The sequence below is a fragment of the Brachyistius frenatus genome, unplaced genomic scaffold (genome assembly GCF_029030835.1).
Source record: "Brachyistius frenatus isolate BFR_SWC_R1_liver_20210118 unplaced genomic scaffold, ASM2903083v1 Contig_29, whole genome shotgun sequence".
In the NCBI taxonomy this organism is placed as follows: domain Eukaryota; kingdom Metazoa; phylum Chordata; class Actinopteri; family Embiotocidae; genus Brachyistius; species Brachyistius frenatus.
Window position 1 is genome coordinate 3,250,486 of NW_027210628.1, and position 18,666 is coordinate 3,269,151.

At 44.5% G+C, this 18,666-nt stretch overlaps 3 protein-coding genes across 4 annotated transcripts; 1 reads left to right on the forward strand and 2 right to left on the reverse strand.

The window, feature by feature from the left end:
- Window positions 1–1,125: 1,125 nt before the first annotated feature.
- On the reverse strand, window positions 1,126–9,047 carry paics (phosphoribosylaminoimidazole carboxylase, phosphoribosylaminoimidazole succinocarboxamide synthetase). 2 transcript variants are annotated; one of them, XM_069699217.1, is made up of 15 exons: window positions 8,614–9,047; window positions 7,890–8,384; window positions 7,749–7,808; window positions 7,070–7,675; window positions 6,437–6,514; window positions 5,981–6,129; window positions 4,552–4,591; window positions 4,269–4,466; window positions 3,066–3,244; window positions 2,802–2,981; window positions 2,568–2,681; window positions 2,383–2,466; window positions 1,802–1,982; window positions 1,552–1,710; window positions 1,126–1,449 (listed from the first exon to the last, which is right to left on the reverse strand). In XM_069699217.1, exons 1-15 carry the CDS (start codon window positions 9,008–9,010, stop codon window positions 1,283–1,285), a joined length of 3,087 nt encoding a protein of 1,028 aa, XP_069555318.1. In that variant the 5' UTR covers window positions 9,011–9,047; the 3' UTR covers window positions 1,126–1,282. The 2 variants fall into 2 exon arrangements, with proteins under 2 accessions (XP_069555318.1, XP_069555319.1); XM_069699218.1 differs by lacking the exons at window positions 5,981–6,129; window positions 6,437–6,514; window positions 7,070–7,675; ... (1 more) ...; window positions 7,890–8,384; window positions 8,614–9,047 and adding an exon at window positions 4,680–4,725.
- Window positions 4,394–13,720, forward strand: ppat (phosphoribosyl pyrophosphate amidotransferase). Its single transcript, XM_069699222.1, has 11 exons — window positions 4,394–5,418; window positions 9,469–9,535; window positions 9,854–10,060; window positions 10,323–10,435; window positions 10,661–10,806; window positions 11,009–11,081; window positions 11,183–11,334; window positions 11,414–11,541; window positions 11,635–11,856; window positions 12,651–12,771; window positions 12,869–13,720. The coding sequence occupies exons 1-11, from the start codon at window positions 5,291–5,293 to the stop codon at window positions 13,042–13,044; spliced, it is 1,533 nt and encodes a 510-aa protein (XP_069555323.1). The 5' UTR covers window positions 4,394–5,290; the 3' UTR covers window positions 13,045–13,720.
- Window positions 13,661–18,291, reverse strand: LOC138621287 (uncharacterized). The gene is made up of 7 exons (XM_069699219.1): window positions 18,198–18,291; window positions 17,967–18,030; window positions 16,305–16,360; window positions 16,170–16,203; window positions 16,057–16,082; window positions 15,882–15,978; window positions 13,661–15,784 (listed from the first exon to the last, which is right to left on the reverse strand). The coding sequence occupies exons 1-7, from the start codon at window positions 18,273–18,275 to the stop codon at window positions 14,334–14,336; spliced, it is 1,806 nt and encodes a 601-aa protein (XP_069555320.1). The 5' UTR covers window positions 18,276–18,291; the 3' UTR covers window positions 13,661–14,333.
- Window positions 18,292–18,666: the final 375 nt, after the last annotated feature.

The window sequence follows — 18,666 nt, forward strand, 5'->3', positions numbered from 1 at the left end:
CGATCTCTGCTGATTGTTGCAACATGACCTGTATTCAGCTAAACTCCTACTCATGCTGATAAAATAACTGTCCAAACACCTGCAAAAAAAAAAGCCTGCTTTCATCCAAACTCAGGTCATAACATATTCTTTACTACAAAATTGAGTTCTGTCTCTCTCTCTCTCCCTTCCCCCCCCCCCCCAGTTTTATTCATTTATCCAAGTTTCCTTTTATGTTTGGACATGTTACACAATAATCTAAGTGCTGTCTCCAAACCTTCTCTGCATTACTAAGAAAATAAATATGGCAGATAAATATTAGATACATTTATTTCATGGAAATGTTATTTGTTTTTGAGTGAAAGAAACTTTGAATATGTAGAAAAGAAAAACATCCGACAGGGCCTTTAAGTAGCAGCAGTGTAAATGGTTTTCAGAGCAGACTAAATAAAAAATAAAAATTGACATTCCCAGATAATTGATATTGTTGTCATTAAAAAAATAGCTGCAGCCAAAACGTTTCTGATTCGGAGATATCTGAGGTAGATGAGTGGATTTATGACACTGATGTCATTCTTCTCATCTAACTCAAGTTATTTTTGTGAAACATATTCTCCATCAGAAAGTGAATATGTGCATTTCTCAAAGTGTGGAACTGTTTCTTTAAGTGTAATTCCCTTACTTTAAAGCTTCATGTACAGAAATCCTTTTCATGGCAAACATTTTGATGGTTCAATCCCATCGAAGGGGCTATGACTTTTTTTTTTTCCTGTACACACAAAAGTTATTGTGTTTAGTGCATTTCAGTTTCACGGAAATTTTCTTCTTCACAAAACATTTGCAATGCTGATTTTTAAGAATTTTATCCCTGCTTTTGGGGCAGTGCAGCACATGCCATTAATAAGACCGTGTATCTTTGTGCACCTATACGAGTTAAATAAAAATGAGGAGCGCAGTCATAGCAATAACAGCTCCACAGCAATACTAGAGGTCTAAGCAATTACAGTGAGCCAACACACTGAACATTAGGACCTGGAACTGGCTGGCCTTAAATGGATTTTAATTGTTTTAATGGTATAGAGTACACCTGAGCTTTTGCCGTTACGCCATGTAAAAATGTCTGTGGAAAATAGGACTAAACAGGCATAGAAGAATATACTTCAGACACTTTATTATTAGTCTCTTTTAAAAGGAATGATTTGTGTGAGAAACATCTACCGTTAATGGGGTTTTCCACCATAAACAAAGACATGACATTGACAAAGAGCGGGGCACTCTGGGGTTTAACAGGTCCTCAGCCACTTCAGAGGGTGCAGGCCTGCAACTTCTTGTCCGCCAGCTTCAGAGACACCCAGGTGTTTAGCATGGAGGCCCTCAGCTTACACCATACCAGGTGGTCGGTCAGGCCGAAGATCTGCGCTGCAAACTGGGCAGCGGCGTCGGGGGAGAGGATTGTGGAGCAGCCCAGACCTGCAGAAGGAAACAAAACAAGTGAAGGCTCAGTTACTATGACAAATAAACCCACATGGGACAAATAACAAGAGTACATAATAGAGTCTGGAATCTGCTCACCGCTTGGCATTCGGAGGGATGACCACACATCCTGTGCTCCCCAGTCAGGAGTGAGAGGAGGGCAGTTGATAACAGGATACGCAGTGTTTCCAGACATCACCGGGCCGAGACCGTTACTTCTGCCAGCTACAGCCACAAACACGGTGGGTACCCCATCACCTGCGGAAAAACATTTGAGACATTATGAAATAAAAAAAAAAAACTCCCAGAACAAAAGAATGAATCTGCTAATTGTAGCATGAACACTCACCTTCATATTCTGCTTTGATGCGGAGAGTCTCGTCCGGACCCTTGTGTGCCGAGGTGACTCTCAGGATGCAGAGGATCCCGTAGGTGGTGCAGGCCTTCCTGATTTTTTCACAGTGGGCCATGTCCGAGGTGGAGCCCATCAAAACCACCACCCTGCCATTCGCCTGGGGCTTCAGCAGCAGCTGAGAGGCACAACACGGGAACCATTAGCCACACAAGTCCCACTAACTCACTCCCCTCCATCACTACTTTCATTCATGTTTTAAGACGCAACAAATTATATCCAGTTATAAAAAAAAACAACAAAAAAAAAAAAACAGAAAAGCCGGTAGTTAAAACAGAAATACCGTGAGTCGTTGCTATGGAAACAACATGCCATTTAGTTGCTTTGGTGTAAACTGGCAGGTCTTTGAATATTTTAGACTTGCAAACTAAGAGTAGTTGCACCTTTCAGTTATAGTATTAATTATTTTAAAGTGTAGTCACACGTTAAGGTGTGTTTGGTGAATCAATCTTGATATTTTAAAAGGCCAAAAACCTGACCGGAAAACAAAGTAGACAGGGATGATGTGTTCTGTGTACCTTGACCCTTTCAGAGACCCACTCAAAGTTTCTCTTCACCATCTGCATCGCCTCTGGGGTGACTTCTTTCAGGTCCCGGTACACCTAGAAAAGAAACAAATAAGGGGGGGAAAGCCATTTTTCAGCTTTTAGTTTTATTCTTAAAAGCATCCAAATGAAACAAGAGACAAAGAAGCTGCCCTGACCTGCTTATCTTTCTGCTGGCTTCGATCTCCAGCCGGCCACAGCCTCCACGAGTCGTTGTCAATCACATCCGCGAGGATGATCTCTTGGCTTTTCACATTCACGCCAAATTCGATCTACAAGCACGGAAAAATTAGACTCATTAGTTGCGTAGCAGGTACGAGCATGCAGTGGAGAAGTGGCCACATTGGGAGGATCCCATGTTGACTAGCAGAGGGCAGCGCTGCGCTGCATACCTTCATATCCACCAGCGTGCAGTTCTGAGTGGCCCAGGCCTTCTCCAGAATCTCAAAGATGGCCACAGTGCTTCGATTCATGATGTCCACCTCACACTGACCGATGGTGAGCCCGGCCAGGCAGAATTTAGACTCCAGCAGCTGCTCCTCGGACCACTGAGGATCATTGTTGGCATCATCCTAAAATCACAACCGTCGATAAGTCAGCAGGCAACAGTACTAAACAATAAAAACACATTGAATGCAATGAATACGCAAACTCACTTTGAAGAACATCTCCATCTTCAGGGGGGTGAAGCGGTAGCCTTCTTTGACCCCGGGATTCCTCTTGAGGAAGGACCCGGTGGCCACTCTCCGACACACCCACTCGATGGGAATCATCTCACAGTGGGCTGCAATGAACGCCGTGTCCGAGTGCTGCTTCACAAAGGCCGTTTTAATCCCTGGAAAACAGGAAAGATATTCAAATCAACCTCAACACATCTACAAATATACAGACACCCAAACTTTAAAAGTTACAGATTTAAGTTACCTTGGATGCGTTTTAACCAAAAATTGAATTAATCTCAAGTAGGACGTGGTTAATTCTGGTGAATTATAAGCAGCTGAGATTTCAAGTCACAAGGCAGTCATTAGCAGCTGGGCTGACACACACCACACTCATGAGCAGCATAATGGTTACAGTTAGCCAATTACTTAGAAATGAAAGCAAGGTGGAAAGTCATTTTTGGAATTATGTCGGCCTTGTATGAACCAAGCTGCGACACGTCAGCATTATTGATCGGGTTCATGCATGACAATAGTTCAGACAGAAGCTTTTGACGCAAACTGCAGGGTTTATGCATACTTGGGGGGGAAAAAACCCACAATATTATAAAATCACAATTTTCCCTGCAAGAAGCACAAGATAAAAGGTGTTTATTGAGCACTCATAAAAAAAATAATTAAGCAGCGAGGTCTCAATCATGTGTTCGCATTAGTGCCAATACGATTCATCAGCTAATTAATAATCAGTTACATGTTTCAATCGTTTTTCTTGCTTCACAAATGTAAATAATTGCTGAGCATGTCGGACTTCTACGATATTATAATTAATATTTGTTTAGTTTACCGTTTTTCAGAAAAATCTTATCTTGTAATGAGGTTCACACAAGCTTTTGATGTCTTTAGTTGCTCACACGAATTCCAGTGGGATTAATTTACTGGAGAAATGACATGCGAGTAAGGGAGGGTTTTACATTTTTTTAATTAAATTAAATAAAAAAAATTTAAAAAAAAAAAAACTTTAAATCTGCAGTAACTGCAGACCTTGACGCACTCACACTACCAAAGAATGTCTCCCTCCATGTGGGACAGCTGCCGGAGGGTGAGTACGAGACGTCCGTGCCAGCCCACACAGTAAAAAGGAACCTGCAGAGCAACTTCTGAATGGATCTACAAACCACAAGAAGTTTACCGAGTCCTCACCAGATTCCTGCAGCAGCTTGAACACGCAGCTCGTCGTTTTGTTGGCGATGGCAGCCTTGCCCTCCATCTGATCTTTCCTCACGGCGTTCCCAGCGGTGATCTGGTCCATGGACTGGACCAGAACCAGTCCGGGCTGGTCCACGAGCTCGTAAATCTGCTTCGTCTTTCCCTCGCTGAGCTTCTGGCCGAGCTTCAACTCTTTTCAACGCACACAAGAGAGGGAATAGTTAAGCGTTGCATGTTTAACTTTGAGCTCTAAACCGTGCATTAATTTGTTCAGTACCTGGAGTAGAAGCCATGATGCTGGTGAGTCCTGCACAGTCCTGAAAGACAAGAAACAAAATGCCTCTCAACTTGCGGAGCTTTGGGGGGTGAAGCAGCAGTAGAAGAAGGAAGCGAACAGTTTCTTACCCGCGCTGGCAGCCAATCACGTCACTCAACTGATTCAGACAACCAATCAAAGCAGCGTATTGCACCACACGTGGGTTGAAGACGCTCCTACACCAAATATTAACAGGACGAAAAACTTTTTTTTTTTTGGAGGTTTATCGTGTAAACTTCCACCATTTCCACTTTGACGAGAAGATCGATACATCAAAAATTGTATCAAGGCAAAAATAATTACCAATCGATTAGTTTGATTCTGACCAGCCTCTCTCCTCCTCGTCGTAAACACCATGTGGGTTTCTCCACTTCAACACAGTTGATTCATTTATGATAACCGCCATGGTGGCCTGGCTCTTCTGTTAAAAGCGTGTGGACTTTGTTTCTTGTGACAAACTCAAGTTTTTTTTTTTGTTTTGTTTGTCGGACTCGTGATCTCACGTCCATTTCATTTCAACAGTGTCAGCTGAGTTTGTGATGTTTTAACGAGCCACGTTGTATTGTAAAGGCACGTGTTCGGTCCATACTCGTGGGAGCGTGCACATACGCGTACACGCGCGCGCACTGCTCGCGCCGAGGTAAGCGGTGGCACGAGACCGTCCGCCGGGGTTAACGGACAACCGGGGAGCGGCAGCGGCATGGAGTTTGAGGAGTCCGGTATCGGGGAGGAGTGCGGGGTCTTCGGGTGTGTCGCTGCCGGAGAGTGGCCCACGCAGCTGGAGGTGGCCCAGGTCTTAACCCTGGGGCTGGTGGCGCTGCAGCACAGGTAAAGTGCGCGTGCGCGTGCATGCGTTTTTGTTTGTTTGTTTTTATTTATGTTTTCGCAACGCTAATGACACTTAACTTTGTCAAATTGAGGACAAATATTTGGTTGGATTGTGTAAAGCAAAAGCAAAAGGATGAATACTGAGGTAGATATTCAAACACATTCAGGGATATAAATGTGAACAAAAAGTCGATATGGAGCGACAGATCCACTCTGAAAGATGCAGCTGCAGCAGACTTTCCTTTTCTGTCAGCGTCGACTAATCTGCTGTCCGTTTAACTGATTTAAAGTTTATCATGTTACCCGCCACAAAATGAGGAAATGATGTTCAGTTAACGATCATGAGAAAACCCCTCACTCGTTGAGTTTTGTGGTATTATTGCTTCAAAAATAACGATTAACCGATTAGTTTCTAAATAAGGCTTTACTAATCGATTAATTAGCTACTTATTGCAGCTCTAAACATGGAGCATGTCTGGATTCCCACAGCATGTTAAAAGAATGATTTCTACAGTTGTGTCAGGGTTTGCATGGTTGGCCACATGGGCTTATCAGATATTACCTGTCTCTCTGGAGATGGAGTAGGAGAGGCCATTGAACAGACTGAATTGATCTTTATTATTGGGATGTGTTCCGGCTCTTCTTTGCACCTGGACGAAGCCAATTCAGGTACAGTGGCCAATTTTTTCACCGGTGTTTGGAGTATGGGATCTGAAAATGAAAACAAAGGCACGTTTTTAATTACGATTATTATTATTATTATTATTATTATGCTTACTTTAACATTTAAATTTTTGTCCATCACAGACTTTCGAAGTTACTTTCTCTGTCGGTCTCAAGGTGACCTTCATCATGACTTGTGCCTTTTGTTAGCAGTCACGACCCTCCCCTTATTCATAATGTCATTACAAAGCTGCCTGGCAAATCATGGGACTGAGACGGACATTTTAAAGGCCTCGGTCAATTGTGGACATCATGTGACATGCAGAGTGATTACAGAAGGAGGCACATTTCAGACCTTGTCCCGCAGCTTTCCTCTTCGTTCCTTTGTTGGCTGAATATGTGTCCTCTTTTTCAGACCGAGTTTCTGAAGCGCCTACAAACAACATGCAACATCAGACAGTTACAAAGGAAAGACAAAACCCCAGTGTTCAAAAACAAAACTAGATTTGACATGCTCAACTTCAACGCTGCTTCAGACATAGTGGCTGCCCAGTTTCACTTGAGGATATAGAAACATCTTCTTATGCACGTAAAAGAGGTCATGCATCTAAAAGATTAATTATATTGTGTTTATATTCCTTGCTTTGGAAAAATATATTTATTTTCCTCATATTTCAAATGTTTTTGTAGATTACATTTTTAAAAAGTCAGACCAACGAAATTTAAAATCATTAAAAGCACATTTTCTCATTTAGTTTGAGGGAATTTAGTTGGATTTAAGTGATTGAATAATTAGATTTTGTACATGTAAGTTGGTGACAGATATTTTAAGAGCTAAAATATGCAAAGACAATACAACAGCTTTTTGTTTTTGTTACGAGTCTCTGGTCAAGTGGTAATTAATCACTGGAGCCTTTGTGTAAAAGCATCACATCAAATTTAATAAATGCATAAATTTATTTTAAATAAATGACAATGATCAGCTCACTCATCAATCTGTGGTGTGGATCCAGATGTTGCTCCTTGATCGCATGCTTTACGTTAGTGTTTGATGCAACATCACGGGCAACAGATGAAACAGAATCCGAGCAACAAGTTCTTTCCTCCATGGCTGCCACCATTGCTGTCCCCGTGTTTGTCTTTGCCAAATAGTCGTCCACGTGACTGTCCTTCTCGCAAGCCTCCAACATTGTGAGTCTGCCTGAATCTGCAGGGTCAGCAGCTCCTGTGTCATGCAGGCCATTGGCTGTGTGATTCATGATGGCGTCCACCTCATCATAGAACCTCATGAGGCGTCGTGGGTCGGCTTCATCAGTCTTTCCCCTTTGGAGGGAGCGGTAGAGGTACTTGAGGTTTTTGTACTTGGTGTGGCACTGTTTCCAGTCCCGCTCGATGCCCTGTTGCATTAACCTGTTGGAGATCTGGACGAAGATGTCCCGCTTTCTGGTCGAGCTCTCCAGCTGCCTGCAAATGCGGTCGTCGGACCAGACTTGAATCAGCGCTCGCACCTCTTGGTCGCTCCAGTTTCGACCCGTGTCTGACATGGTGACCACGTGGAACTGCTCAGAGCTCGGTGAATCCGTGAGATGGACATCTGGAGGGAACAAGAAGAGAGTCAGGAAAGAGTTAAACTGCACAGGTGATTTGGTAGATTTACTCCGGCGTACCTGTGGCTCTCCATTTGGCTTCTAGCTCTCCGTCAATGTCGTAATCGTCACTGTTGTCATCTGAAAATAACATTTAAAAAGATGTTTTTCTTGAAGCTTTGAATCCCAAACTGCCATGTGCACTGCGTACCGAATACATACCATCATCAATTTCGATGACCACCTCACTCTCCGAGGCCATCACCTGTCCTGTGAGGCCTGTTGGTGTCTGTAGCCTCCCTGCTCCCATTTCTCCTTTATACAACCTCTTTTGCATTTCCACCGCTCCATTTTCCAGCCCGTGGTCCAGCAGAATGGCTTCCACCTCATCAAAAAACTTCATGTACTTCCCCGGGCTTCCTGTGCTGCTGCCTCCAGCGGCATGAGCGCTTTTCGCTGTCTTGTAGTCGTATTTCAAGTTCTTGTATTTTGTTCGGCACTGTTTCCAGTTGCGCACCACCCCAAAGTTCCTCTGCATCTGACGGGCCATCTCTTGGAAGATGGACTTGTTGCGCAGTGTGCATTTCAAGCGCTCCCGAATGCGCCGGTCGGCCCAGACGCACAGCAGCGCTCGCACCTCGTCGTCTGTCCAGTGGCGGCCGCCCTCTTCGGTCACACTTGGAGTGTAAGGGAGAGGTGAATGGAACCGAGTCTTTCCTGCAGACGAATGCACACACCGTTATGTTAAATGATCCTGTTGAAAGAAGAAGGTTGTTGAATAAAAGTTTTGAGTCTGTTTAGAGCAAGCAAGCTAAAAAAAAAAAAAAAAAAAAATAGTTTAACTGACACGCCTGGTTACCCTTTGATAACAACTTAAAAAGAAAAAAAAAGAAAATTGTTGTGTTGTTGCTGCCAGTGCTCCCGTTGGTGTTGGAACAACATTTACCTTCCTGCATTGGGATAGTGAGTGAGGGAGAGTAGAGTCCTCTTTGATTACCCACATCTTCCACCTCTTCCTCCCAGCCCTCCGCCGGCCTTCCCTCCGCTCCAGGGCTGTAGTTTGCCGAGCTGCCTGCTGCAGCGTCAGGCTTCCTGCTCTGAAGTCCCAGGCTCCTGCACTTCGCCTGACACTCCCTCCAGCTGCGCACAACACTGAGCCGCCTCAGACGCTCTGAGATCAACTCAAATGTGCCTCTGCTCTCTGCTACGTGCTGAGCTCCAACCTCGTCCCACACTGATACCAGAGACAGCACCTCTGCCTCCCCCCACTGCCTCTCCACCGAGCCTTTGTCCTCCACCACCTCCCTATCACCTCCTCTTTGTCTCTCTGCTCCTCTCTCCATGTTTGAGCTGACCTGGAAACGCTTTCTTTTCCCCCAGCCCGTCTGTCTCTGCTGCCCGGTTCCCTAGGCAACCAGGCGGTTAAGCCTGAAAGCAACGCCTCCATGCTGAAAAGCAGCCTCACCACTGGCTTAAGCTGTGTGCTGAGGGGGCGGGACCAGCAGTAATCTGAGAAGCAGCTTGGTAAATGGGCTGAAACTGCAGCAAGACGACTCTCCATATTTGGATATTTGGCAGTTTCGCAGCATAGAGGCACTTTTGTTATCTTGTTCCTCATTCCTGCTCCATCTCAGCCTATTCAAACCAGTTTGATTTGCCTCCAGGCACTCTTAAACATTAAGAGTTGGACACTTCGATTCATGTTTTAGTCACGCCAAAATTCAGCAGGGATCCTGCGTTATGAAGCTCTCGTCTCCCATCAATATGTCACAATTCACACTGAATGTTTGTGTCCTCTCAGGGGTCAGGAAAGTGCCGGCGTCGTCACAAGTAACGGAGCCAGTCCTCCCACATACACAACACACAAGGTAACATGCAATCATGAAGACGCTCCTTCTATCAACAGACAAAAGTTCAGCTCGTGCCATCTTAAAAATATTCCCATCGACAGATTTTCATAAAACCGTTACATACGTGGACACACAAACAACAGTTTGACAGAATTACATTGTACCGGTTGTTAAGGCCCCGTCTTATTTGGCACATTCATACTGTGGCCTGATTATCCACTTTGCATCATAATAGCGACTGTAAATATCACTAATAATTTTTGTTTCTTTTTAAATCTTTGTGCTGACTGTGTAAAAGAAAACATCTTCCTGATTCCTCTCGTCATTTGTATTTAGGGAATGGGATTAGTGAACACCGCTTTCCCACCCGAGGCTCTTCTGAAACTGCGCTATGGTAACCTCGGCATTTGCCACACACGCTATTCAACTACCGGGATCTCTGAGCTGCAGAACTGCCAGCCCTTTGTGGTGGATACGCTGCATGGCAAGATTGCCGTGGCCCACAATGGAGAGCTGGTTAATGCCCATGCCCTGCGGAAAAAGGTGAGCGTAGCCCTCCGCTCCAAACTGACCGTGGTGCATGTCAAAATCACAAATTACAGTCTGCAAGGGGTCATGCATGCGACAAGCCAGAAATCTAAATACAGCACGTAGATCTGTTTTAATTGGTCAAACGTTAAGCTCGTGTGCGTTGACTTTCTTCCCCAAGATATAAAGTACTGTAAGAAAATGGACATTAGCCTGCATTAAATATCATTTCTGTACATGCATGTACTGAATGGGTCACTGCAAATGTGCCGTGCAGGTGATGCGCCACGGTGTCGGCCTCTCCACCAGCTCAGACAGCGAGCTCATCACCCAGCTGCTGGCGTTTACTCCACCGACGGAGGAGCTGGACTCACCTGACTGGGTGGCCAGGTGAGTGCTGGGATTGAAGATGCTGCTTCTGGGGACACTGAACAATAGCACATCATTAACACTTGTACACAACAGAAATCCAAAACACATAGACAATCTGTACAGTATAAATAACCTATATATATATATATATATAATGTACATTTTTTTAAAGCAGAAAAATGAATGGATAATAGCTCAACGCTGCATAAATATTAAAACAATTTCTGTTCATTTCTTTTGTAGAATTAAAAACCTCATGACTGAAACTCCCACATCATACTCACTGTTGGTCTTGTACAAAGATGTGATATATGCCATAAGGGACCCTTATGGAAATCGGCCCCTCTGCATTGGACGACTCGTTCCCGTCTCCAAACTGCACAGTACAGGTATTTTAAACTTTTAAATTTGCAAGTGTTGTCAGAAGCGGTCTGTTGGCTGAGCTGGCGTGTTTGTCCTCGGGAGACCCGGATTGTTTTCCTGATAAAGAGGAGACCTCGGCAGAGGTTAAGGGTCAGACAGGCTGCCATTGATCAGCTGCGAGGTCAGATGTGAGCCGCTGGATGATTAACTTGTTTGTTCCGTGGTCAGGCGGTGGAGAGGAGGACACCGAGGGGTGGGTTGTGTCATCGGAGTCGTGCAGCTTCCAGTCTATTGGTGCCAGGTGAGTTTTTATTTATCACAACTGCAACAGCTTCTGTTTTTATAACGGTAACCTGCAGCGCCGTGAGTTCAGACCCTCGTTCCTTCCTGTCTGATTCTCAGGTATTACAGAGAGGTTTTACCAGGAGAGATAGTCCAGATATCCAAACATGGAGTCAAGTCTCTGAGCGTCGTGCCTCGCCCTGAAGGAGACCTCCCTGCCTTCTGCATTTTTGAATATGTTTATTTTGCCAGACCAGACTCCATTTTTGAAGGTACAAATATTTATTAACACGCGCATTAATTCTTTTGTCCTTAACTGTATGTGTTGCCTGAGATATGAATGCTCTGCAGGACAGATGGTCTACACTGTGCGGCAGCGCTGCGGTCGGCAGTTAGCCATCGAGGCTCCAACAGATGCGGACGTGGTCAGCACCGTGCCCGAGTCTGCGACCCCGGCTGCACTCGGCTACGCTCAGCAGGTTTGTCAACCGGCGTCTGATCTCCAAAACACTCTCGAACCATCTGGTTGACTTTTGCCCTCAAGTTCTTCTCCTCTCGTCTTCCTCTCCCAGTCGGGTCTTCCGTACATAGAGGTTTTGTGTAAGAACCGCTACGTTGGGAGAACGTTTATTCAGCCAAATACTCGTCTGAGGCAACTCGGAGTGGCCAAGAAGTTTGGGGCCTTGACAGACAACTTCGCAGGGAAACGAGTGGTGCTGGTCGATGACTCCATCGTCAGGGGCAACACCATCTCCCCCATCATCAAACTGCTGAAGGAAGCAGGCGCAAAAGAGGTCGGTTGGCACCTAAAAATGAATCCAAACGTCGTTGTTTGTGGAAGTGCCTCACATCCATCTTACAATAAGACATTTTAGGTGGGGGATAATTGTCATTACAAATAATTGCATTAAACAATTTGTCTTTCTATGTATTTTAAGGAACTACTACCATATACGCCAAATCATGTTTTAACAAACATACAACAAAAGAGCCATTTATTAGCTGTTTGATGTTTGGGTTTGCAATTAAATCCTAAATGTTAATGTCCATTGATTCTCATCTAAATGCAGTTGAATATTAGAAGTTAAGTGCTTTAAGATAAACATGTGGTGGTGCTAACTCTCCACTCCTCTGTACCATTAAACTGCAGCAAGAGATGCAACATGATGACATCATTAAAAGATCGCCAGTCAAACCTCAAATGGTGGAAATATGACATTTCTGTTAGTTTCATGCAGCTATTTTTAAACGGATGAATAAAAACCGTTCTCATAATAATGCAAAGTGACTGCAGTCAGCTCAATGACAATGGAGGATATTTAATGAGTGAGCTGATTTATCTCGTTGCGTTGTTACTATGTTGGGAACGAGATTGGAAGCATCAGAGTTTAGAGGGATCCAGATGTTGTTTTTCCCATTTATGACTTAAACATCTGCTTGTTACGGTCAATAATATTACAAACAAACCAGTCTTCTTTCTTTGGGACACTGTCACATGTCTTGGTCTCATAATGGACATTTAAACACAGAGCAGCATAGTGCCAAACTGGCCCAGTAATTGGACTTTCTGGGTTCATGTTGTGTGCAGGTCCACATCAGAGTGGCGTCTCCACCCATCAGGTTCCCCTGCTACATGGGCATCAACATCCCAACCAAGGAGGAGCTCATTGCCAACAAGCCAGAGTTTCGGGACATTGCTGGTTACATTGGTAAGTACTCGTTTATAAAACGTAGTGCTGCGGACAGAGGTTGCAGTACATTTCCGTTTCTTTGCGAGGATGAAGTGTGCATCTCTGTGTTGTGCAGGTGCTGACAGTGTTGAGTATCTGACTGTGGAGGGCCTGGTGTCAGCTGTCCAGGAGGGGATTGCCTCCCTCCAGGAGAAGGACAACATGATCAGCTCCAGCAACAAGCCCAGCAAGAGAGTGGGCCACTGCACTGCCTGCCTGACCGGGAAGTATCCGGTAGAGCTGGAGTGGTAACTGCTTCACCAACAACACAACCGACCGGCTACCGCCGCTCTCTGGATGAACTGCAAACTTCCACAGCTGGAAAACATATAGTCCAGTTTCTGACTTCTATCTGGAACACAAAGATGTTGCACAACCTTTCCTACAGAGGGCCATCAGGGTCATCTTCTGAGAACTTTAACCCTCCTGTTGTCCTCTGGTCAAAATGACTCGCAGCTGTGTTCAACCACGTTCTATTTTATTTCTATATTTTTGTATTTTTTTGGGATCATTGGTGACAAGGATGCTGCGAGGGTTTCTTTAAACCAAAAAAAATCCCCAAAAATATAGAAATAAAATAGAACTTGGTTGAACACAGCTGCGGGTCATTTTGACCCGAGGACAACACGAGGGTTAAACTGGTTAAAAATTGTCCTTTTGCTCTCCTCTAGTAGCTGATCTGTTCAGCACTGTGCTCCTGATGCATATTTTTGACCACAGTAGATGTTTTTATTATGTTACTTTTCCTTGGAAGGTTACAGCTTAAATGATTTTCAGTCAAGTCTTGAAACTAGTTTTATATGTCGTCATGTTTTCCAAACAATAACGTAGATAGAATCTGGCGTGTCAGAAAAGCACACGAGACCAGTGACCAAAAAAATAAATTCTTTATTTTCCTTATTTACTGCAAATAAACCACTAAGCTGTCCTTTTGTTTTTGGGTCCAACTGATTTTTTTGTTAACATTTTGAACATTGCAAAGAGAAATGTCGGTAATAAAAAGAATAATTGCAATGAAAACATTTACTCTGGATGCTTTTTTAAAAACTGCATTTTCACATTTAGAATATAAAGCATGAAGGTGTAATAACTTAGAAAATGATAAACCAGAGAACAAAGTTTAAAATTTAGTTAAAATACAAAGTCACACATGTTTAAAAAAAAAAAATACAACGCAATGAGCTCAATTTGTATCAACAGCCAATTTTTCCAGTTTACAAAATGTAAATATTTGTAGTGGAAACATGCTTCTACACAAAACAACATTTATAGGCTGAAGAGTTTTCCACCCCTGAACTCATTGAACTGTCGTGCCCTTTTCCATTTTAATTCCCCATCATCACTACTTTCTGCAAATATTGGAAGAACAGCAGGAGAGGACATGGCAGCGCTGGAAAGCCATTTTGCTCTGAAGTGAATCTGTTAAAGAAAGCATAACAACGATGTAACCGATCAGCGGAAACAGGAAACGTCACTGCGCCGTTTCATTTAAGAGCAGACGCGACTGGTTTCTACGCGACTCTTCTCCGGCCGCCGCTGACTCATTGCAGCTTGCTGAGTTCACTGGAGCTAAAGGAGAAGCCACGATAAGGCCGCTCCGACTCAGACGGAACGAGATGGCGTCTCAGCATCTCCTGCCAGTGGTGCTTGGACCGCGGCGAGTACGTGCCGTACTCCTCCCTGAGGCGTTTGGACCGGGGATGTCTGTCCCAGCTGATCTCCCGGTGGCGTTTCCTCAGGACGGAGCGGTGAGGCGACAAGGCGAGAGCTGCCAGAGACGAGGAGGCGTTTCCTCTGCCGGCCTCGGAGCTTCTACCGCAGAGGTGACAGGGAGGACTGTCTGAGAACGAAGATTTGTTCTGGCACACGAACCGGTGGTAAAGTTTTATGAACTCCTCGTTGACTTTTTGAGGCGACATGTAGACGGGGGGCGACGGCGTGGGGGAATCGAAGGAAAGGTGTCGTCTGAACCTGTGACGACCGTCGGCTGCTGCCGCTGCTGCTGACTGAGGCGAGTGCAGCCGTGGCTGGAAGGACTGATGGGAGCCCAACATCCTCAGGGGCACACCGGGCCTCTGTGGAGGGCAGGACAGAGACCCTGATCGAGGACTCGGCGGCTGTCTGCGCTCCTCACAATGTTCTCTGGGGCCTCTAAGCAGCGCATGCGGTGAATGACCGGGGCTGCTCTTCATCCTGGCTTTGAAGAGACTCTGCCTGACCGGGGAGCCGTAGATATCAGGCTTCTCTCTTCCAGCACACGTTTCTGCTGCATACATGGAGCTTCCAGCGGTCTGCGCTGAGTGTGCAGAAAGAGAAAGCCATCTCAACCTCACGAACGGCTGCAGGGATGCTTTACCGGTGGGATGGCCACCTCGTGAAGGACTGAGAGTGTAAGTGGAGGCCTGTTCTCCCAGCTGGGACACTTCAGGGGGGGGCAGCTGAGACACAATGAAGGTCTCGTTCAGCGAGACCTCCCTCGGTTTGTAGATGTCAGAGGGACCAGAGAAGTCCATTATGAGGACGGGCTTGTGCTGCTCTCTCCTCAGCGAGCCTCTCTCCTTACCAGGAGACCGCTGCTGTGCTCGCCCACTCTGAGAACCGGTGACTGGAGAGCGAAAGGTGTCTTCGGCCCCGGTGAAACCCCATTTCAGGGGTCTGCTGGACTTCTCCTCAAGCAGCGCCTGACTGGTCGTCTTTTTCAGGTTGACGCTGGCGTGTCTCGGCACGACAACCAAAGTGTTGTTGAGACGGCTTCTGTTTGGCTGGTGTCGCCATCTGCGGTACCTTCTCAACACCGAGTCGGCAGCTGTAGTGTCCTGCTGCCGGCGCCAGGCCTTCTCTATTCGACCAATCATGCTGGGGTAGAGCGCCACCAGGGAGCTGCAGTGACTTCTCAGGGTCATCTGCAGCTCCTCGTCGTGGTCCTCCGGCTGGATCGAACTCTCATCCAATAAGCTCACAGTCAGGTGAGAGACGTCACTTGTATTCATCCCTGTAGGGTGCAAACGGGGGAAAATAACATTTAGACGAAGAATAAACTCGTTTTAATTCAATTTCTTGTTCCGTTACGTCGTGTTTAAAGAGAGTACCTGTTGCTTTAAGGTTGTTATCATCATCTTCCGTTGAAAATTGGCTGATGGAATCAAAAGTCTTATCAGCTCCATCATCTTGATACGTGAAGTCCAGCTGTTGAAAATAAACCATTATTTTAAGCTACAGTAAATATCAAATGCATGCGTGTTTGATAAACACAGCTATATTTACCTGAGAGTCTCCTGCAATCCTGTTCGCTGTGGAAGAAATGTTAAAGTCACGGTATTAGATGAAATGTACACTGCAGCATGTTGTAATTTTCAGTTTAGGTTATGAAACCGAACCTCTTATTGTCTCCTCTCTCAGATCTGTCAGGCTCTGAGGGGAAGATACGTCAGATTGAAGCAGTTGTGTTTATATATTTAATAACTGGTTTGTATTTTGTGTCATGCATACCTGCAGAGGATGTTGACACATACCTTTGATTCCAGCATGCTCAGCCTTTTTTTGGACACCCTCACGTAGTATTCAAGTTCTTCATCATGAAAGGATTCAAGACAAAAGATTCACAAAGACACCAGGCTACGTGACAACTGCTGAACTGCAGTAATGAAAACATACAAAAATAGTGCTGCTGCAACAGTTGATTACCGAGTAATCTGTCAAATTTCTTGATTAATATTTTAGTCTTTAAAATGTCAGGGTTGACAAGCATTAGAAATTAAAAGGGGCAAAAATGCCCCAAGAAATCTCACAATGTCCCTAAAAATTGTTATCGATGAGCAAAACTGTCCCTGAAGACTGTGGAAAATGAATGATGGTTCAGGAACAGCATCCTCTATTGGGCCATCATTTTATTTTCATTTAATTTTGATTTCCACACACATGCACAGCACTGGGATGGACGGGAGGAGGAGTACAGGGCAGTAGTGGAGGACTTTGTGGAGTGAGCAGGAAGAAATCAGCTGCTTCTGAACGTGAAGACCAGAGAGATGGTGGTCGACTTCAGGAGGAAGACGACGGCTCCACGACCGCCGAGAGTCCTGGGAGAGGAGGTGGACATGGTGGAGGAGTACAAGTACCTGGTGTCTCCATGACAACAGACTGAACTGGAAGACCAACATCAACGTTGTCTACAAGAAGGGGATGAGTCGACTCTTTTTCTTGAGGAAACTTCGATCCTTCAACGTGTGCAGCGAGATGTTGGAGATGTTCTACCATCTGTTGTGGCCAGTGAACTGTACTTCGCCGTGGTCTGCTGGGGGGAGCAGCGTTGGAGCCGGAGACACTAACAGACTTAACAAACTGGTGAAGAAGGCCGGCTCCATCATTGGCTGCGAACTGGACAGTCTGGAAAAGGTGGTGGAGAGGAGGACGCTGAGGAAACAGACCGCCCTCTCCACCACCTGCTGGAGGGACAGCGGACCACTCCTCCAGCTCCGCTGTCACAAGGACCGATGCAGGAGATCATTCCTGCCCACTGCTATCAGACTGTACAATAAATCACCTCTGGTCAAATCCATCCTACATCATCATTAACACCGCTGCACTGTTTTTATTTTTATTTTTTTATCTTATTCTATTTTATTTGTATATACTGTCAATTTTTTTTATTTTTTGTATTTATACCTATACCACCTCTATTTTTATTGTTTTTTTTTATTGTTTTTTCCATCTCTTCCATGCTGCTGTATCGAAAAAAATGTCCCCTTGCGGGTTTAATAAGGTTATATTATATATTATATTATATTATATTATAATATCTATCTAACATTGTTCTACATATTTTACACCAAATATGCTCACAAATTGTAAACGCCTGCAGCCAATGGCAGTAAAATCCCGTTAGGTGGCGCACTGTCAAATAAAATATCCACGATAACAACCAGAGTTGAATGGAGAGACGATCAAATCAGGTTTTAGGGGGAAAAAAGGTTCAAACTGAGAGTTGGAAATCTAATAAAAAAAATTAAAAAAACAAGTTTTTGCAACACCGAGTCAGCTTTAAACCCTGACATGATGTTTTCCGTTTGGGAAAACAATAATAAAAAATATAAATAAATAATAAACAAACAAACCTAACGTCTTCGCTATGAACCTCCGACACCAACAACGTTATACAAACTTCGCAGCTTCCTTACTTGGGGGTTTCACATCGTCGAGGTCCACTTCTATCCCTCCGTCCTGGTACTGAAGTTTGGAATACTGTTGAAAGCAGTCGGAACAGGTTAAATAAAATAAAATAAAATAAAATAAAATAAAATAAAATAAAATGAAAATTCAAGTTTTTCTCATTTAAAAAGTTTTTTTTTTTTTTTTAACGTTAATTTAATGATAACATCAGCCACCGCCCGACAGCATCTTCAACGCACCTTATCTACGATCCGATACAGTGACCTTTTGTAGTTAAGGCTATTTTCAAGTAAGTGTGTCCTTAACGAACTGTCCATGTTGCATAAACAAAGAGGTCGACGGACGTTGAAGAAGTGTCCAACAGTAATGGCGCGGTCGGGTTCAAGATTCTGCTTTCTCAAAATAGCGGAATGTGATTGGACAGTGGACATGTGGTGCCTTCAGGGATGCTGGGAAATCTCGGTTTACAGGGTAAAACAATAATACAAGTAAATTGTTCATTTGAAAGATTAAAATATAAATAGCAAACGTTTGAAGTGATAACATGGCGTGTCTTTTGTACATGTCAACAATGATCCGCGGAACAATACGTTGTGGACAAATATTTAAAAACACCAATAATTTACGGCATTTGACGTAGCCATAAATGAGACGTCATTTTCCGGTAATGCGTCATCTTCACTCGACAAACGTGGTCTGTCAGAGTGT

Bases quoted from the DNA above. Each gene is read 5' to 3' on its own strand.
- LOC138621287 (XM_069699219.1), bottom strand. From the start codon at position 18,275: ATGGACAGTTCGTTAAGGACACACTTACTTGAAAATAGCCTTAACTAC. The intron at 18,031-18,197 runs GTGCGTTGAAGA...TGCTTTCAACAG, and splicing joins TGTATCGGATCGTAGATAAG to TATTCCAAACTTCAGTACCA. The intron at 16,204-16,304 runs GTATGTGTCAAC...TCTTCCCCTCAG, and splicing joins TGAGCATGCTGGAATCAAAG to AGCCTGACAGATCTGAGAGA.
- paics (XM_069699217.1), bottom strand. From the start codon at position 9,010: ATGGAGAGAGGAGCAGAGAGACAAAGAGGAGGTGATAGGGAGGTGGTG. The intron at 8,385-8,613 runs GTAAATGTTGTT...ATTCGTCTGCAG, and splicing joins CACTATCCCAATGCAGGAAG to GAAAGACTCGGTTCCATTCA. The intron at 4,467-4,551 runs GTACTGAACAAA...TGCGTTGAAAAG, and splicing joins CATCATGGCTTCTACTCCAG to AGTTGAAGCTCGGCCAGAAG.
- ppat (XM_069699222.1), top strand. From the start codon at position 5,291: ATGGAGTTTGAGGAGTCCGGTATCGGGGAGGAGTGCGGGGTCTTCGGG. The intron at 11,082-11,182 runs GTGAGTTTTTAT...TCTGATTCTCAG, and splicing joins TTCCAGTCTATTGGTGCCAG to GTATTACAGAGAGGTTTTAC. The intron at 12,772-12,868 runs GTAAGTACTCGT...TGTGTTGTGCAG, and splicing joins GGACATTGCTGGTTACATTG to GTGCTGACAGTGTTGAGTAT.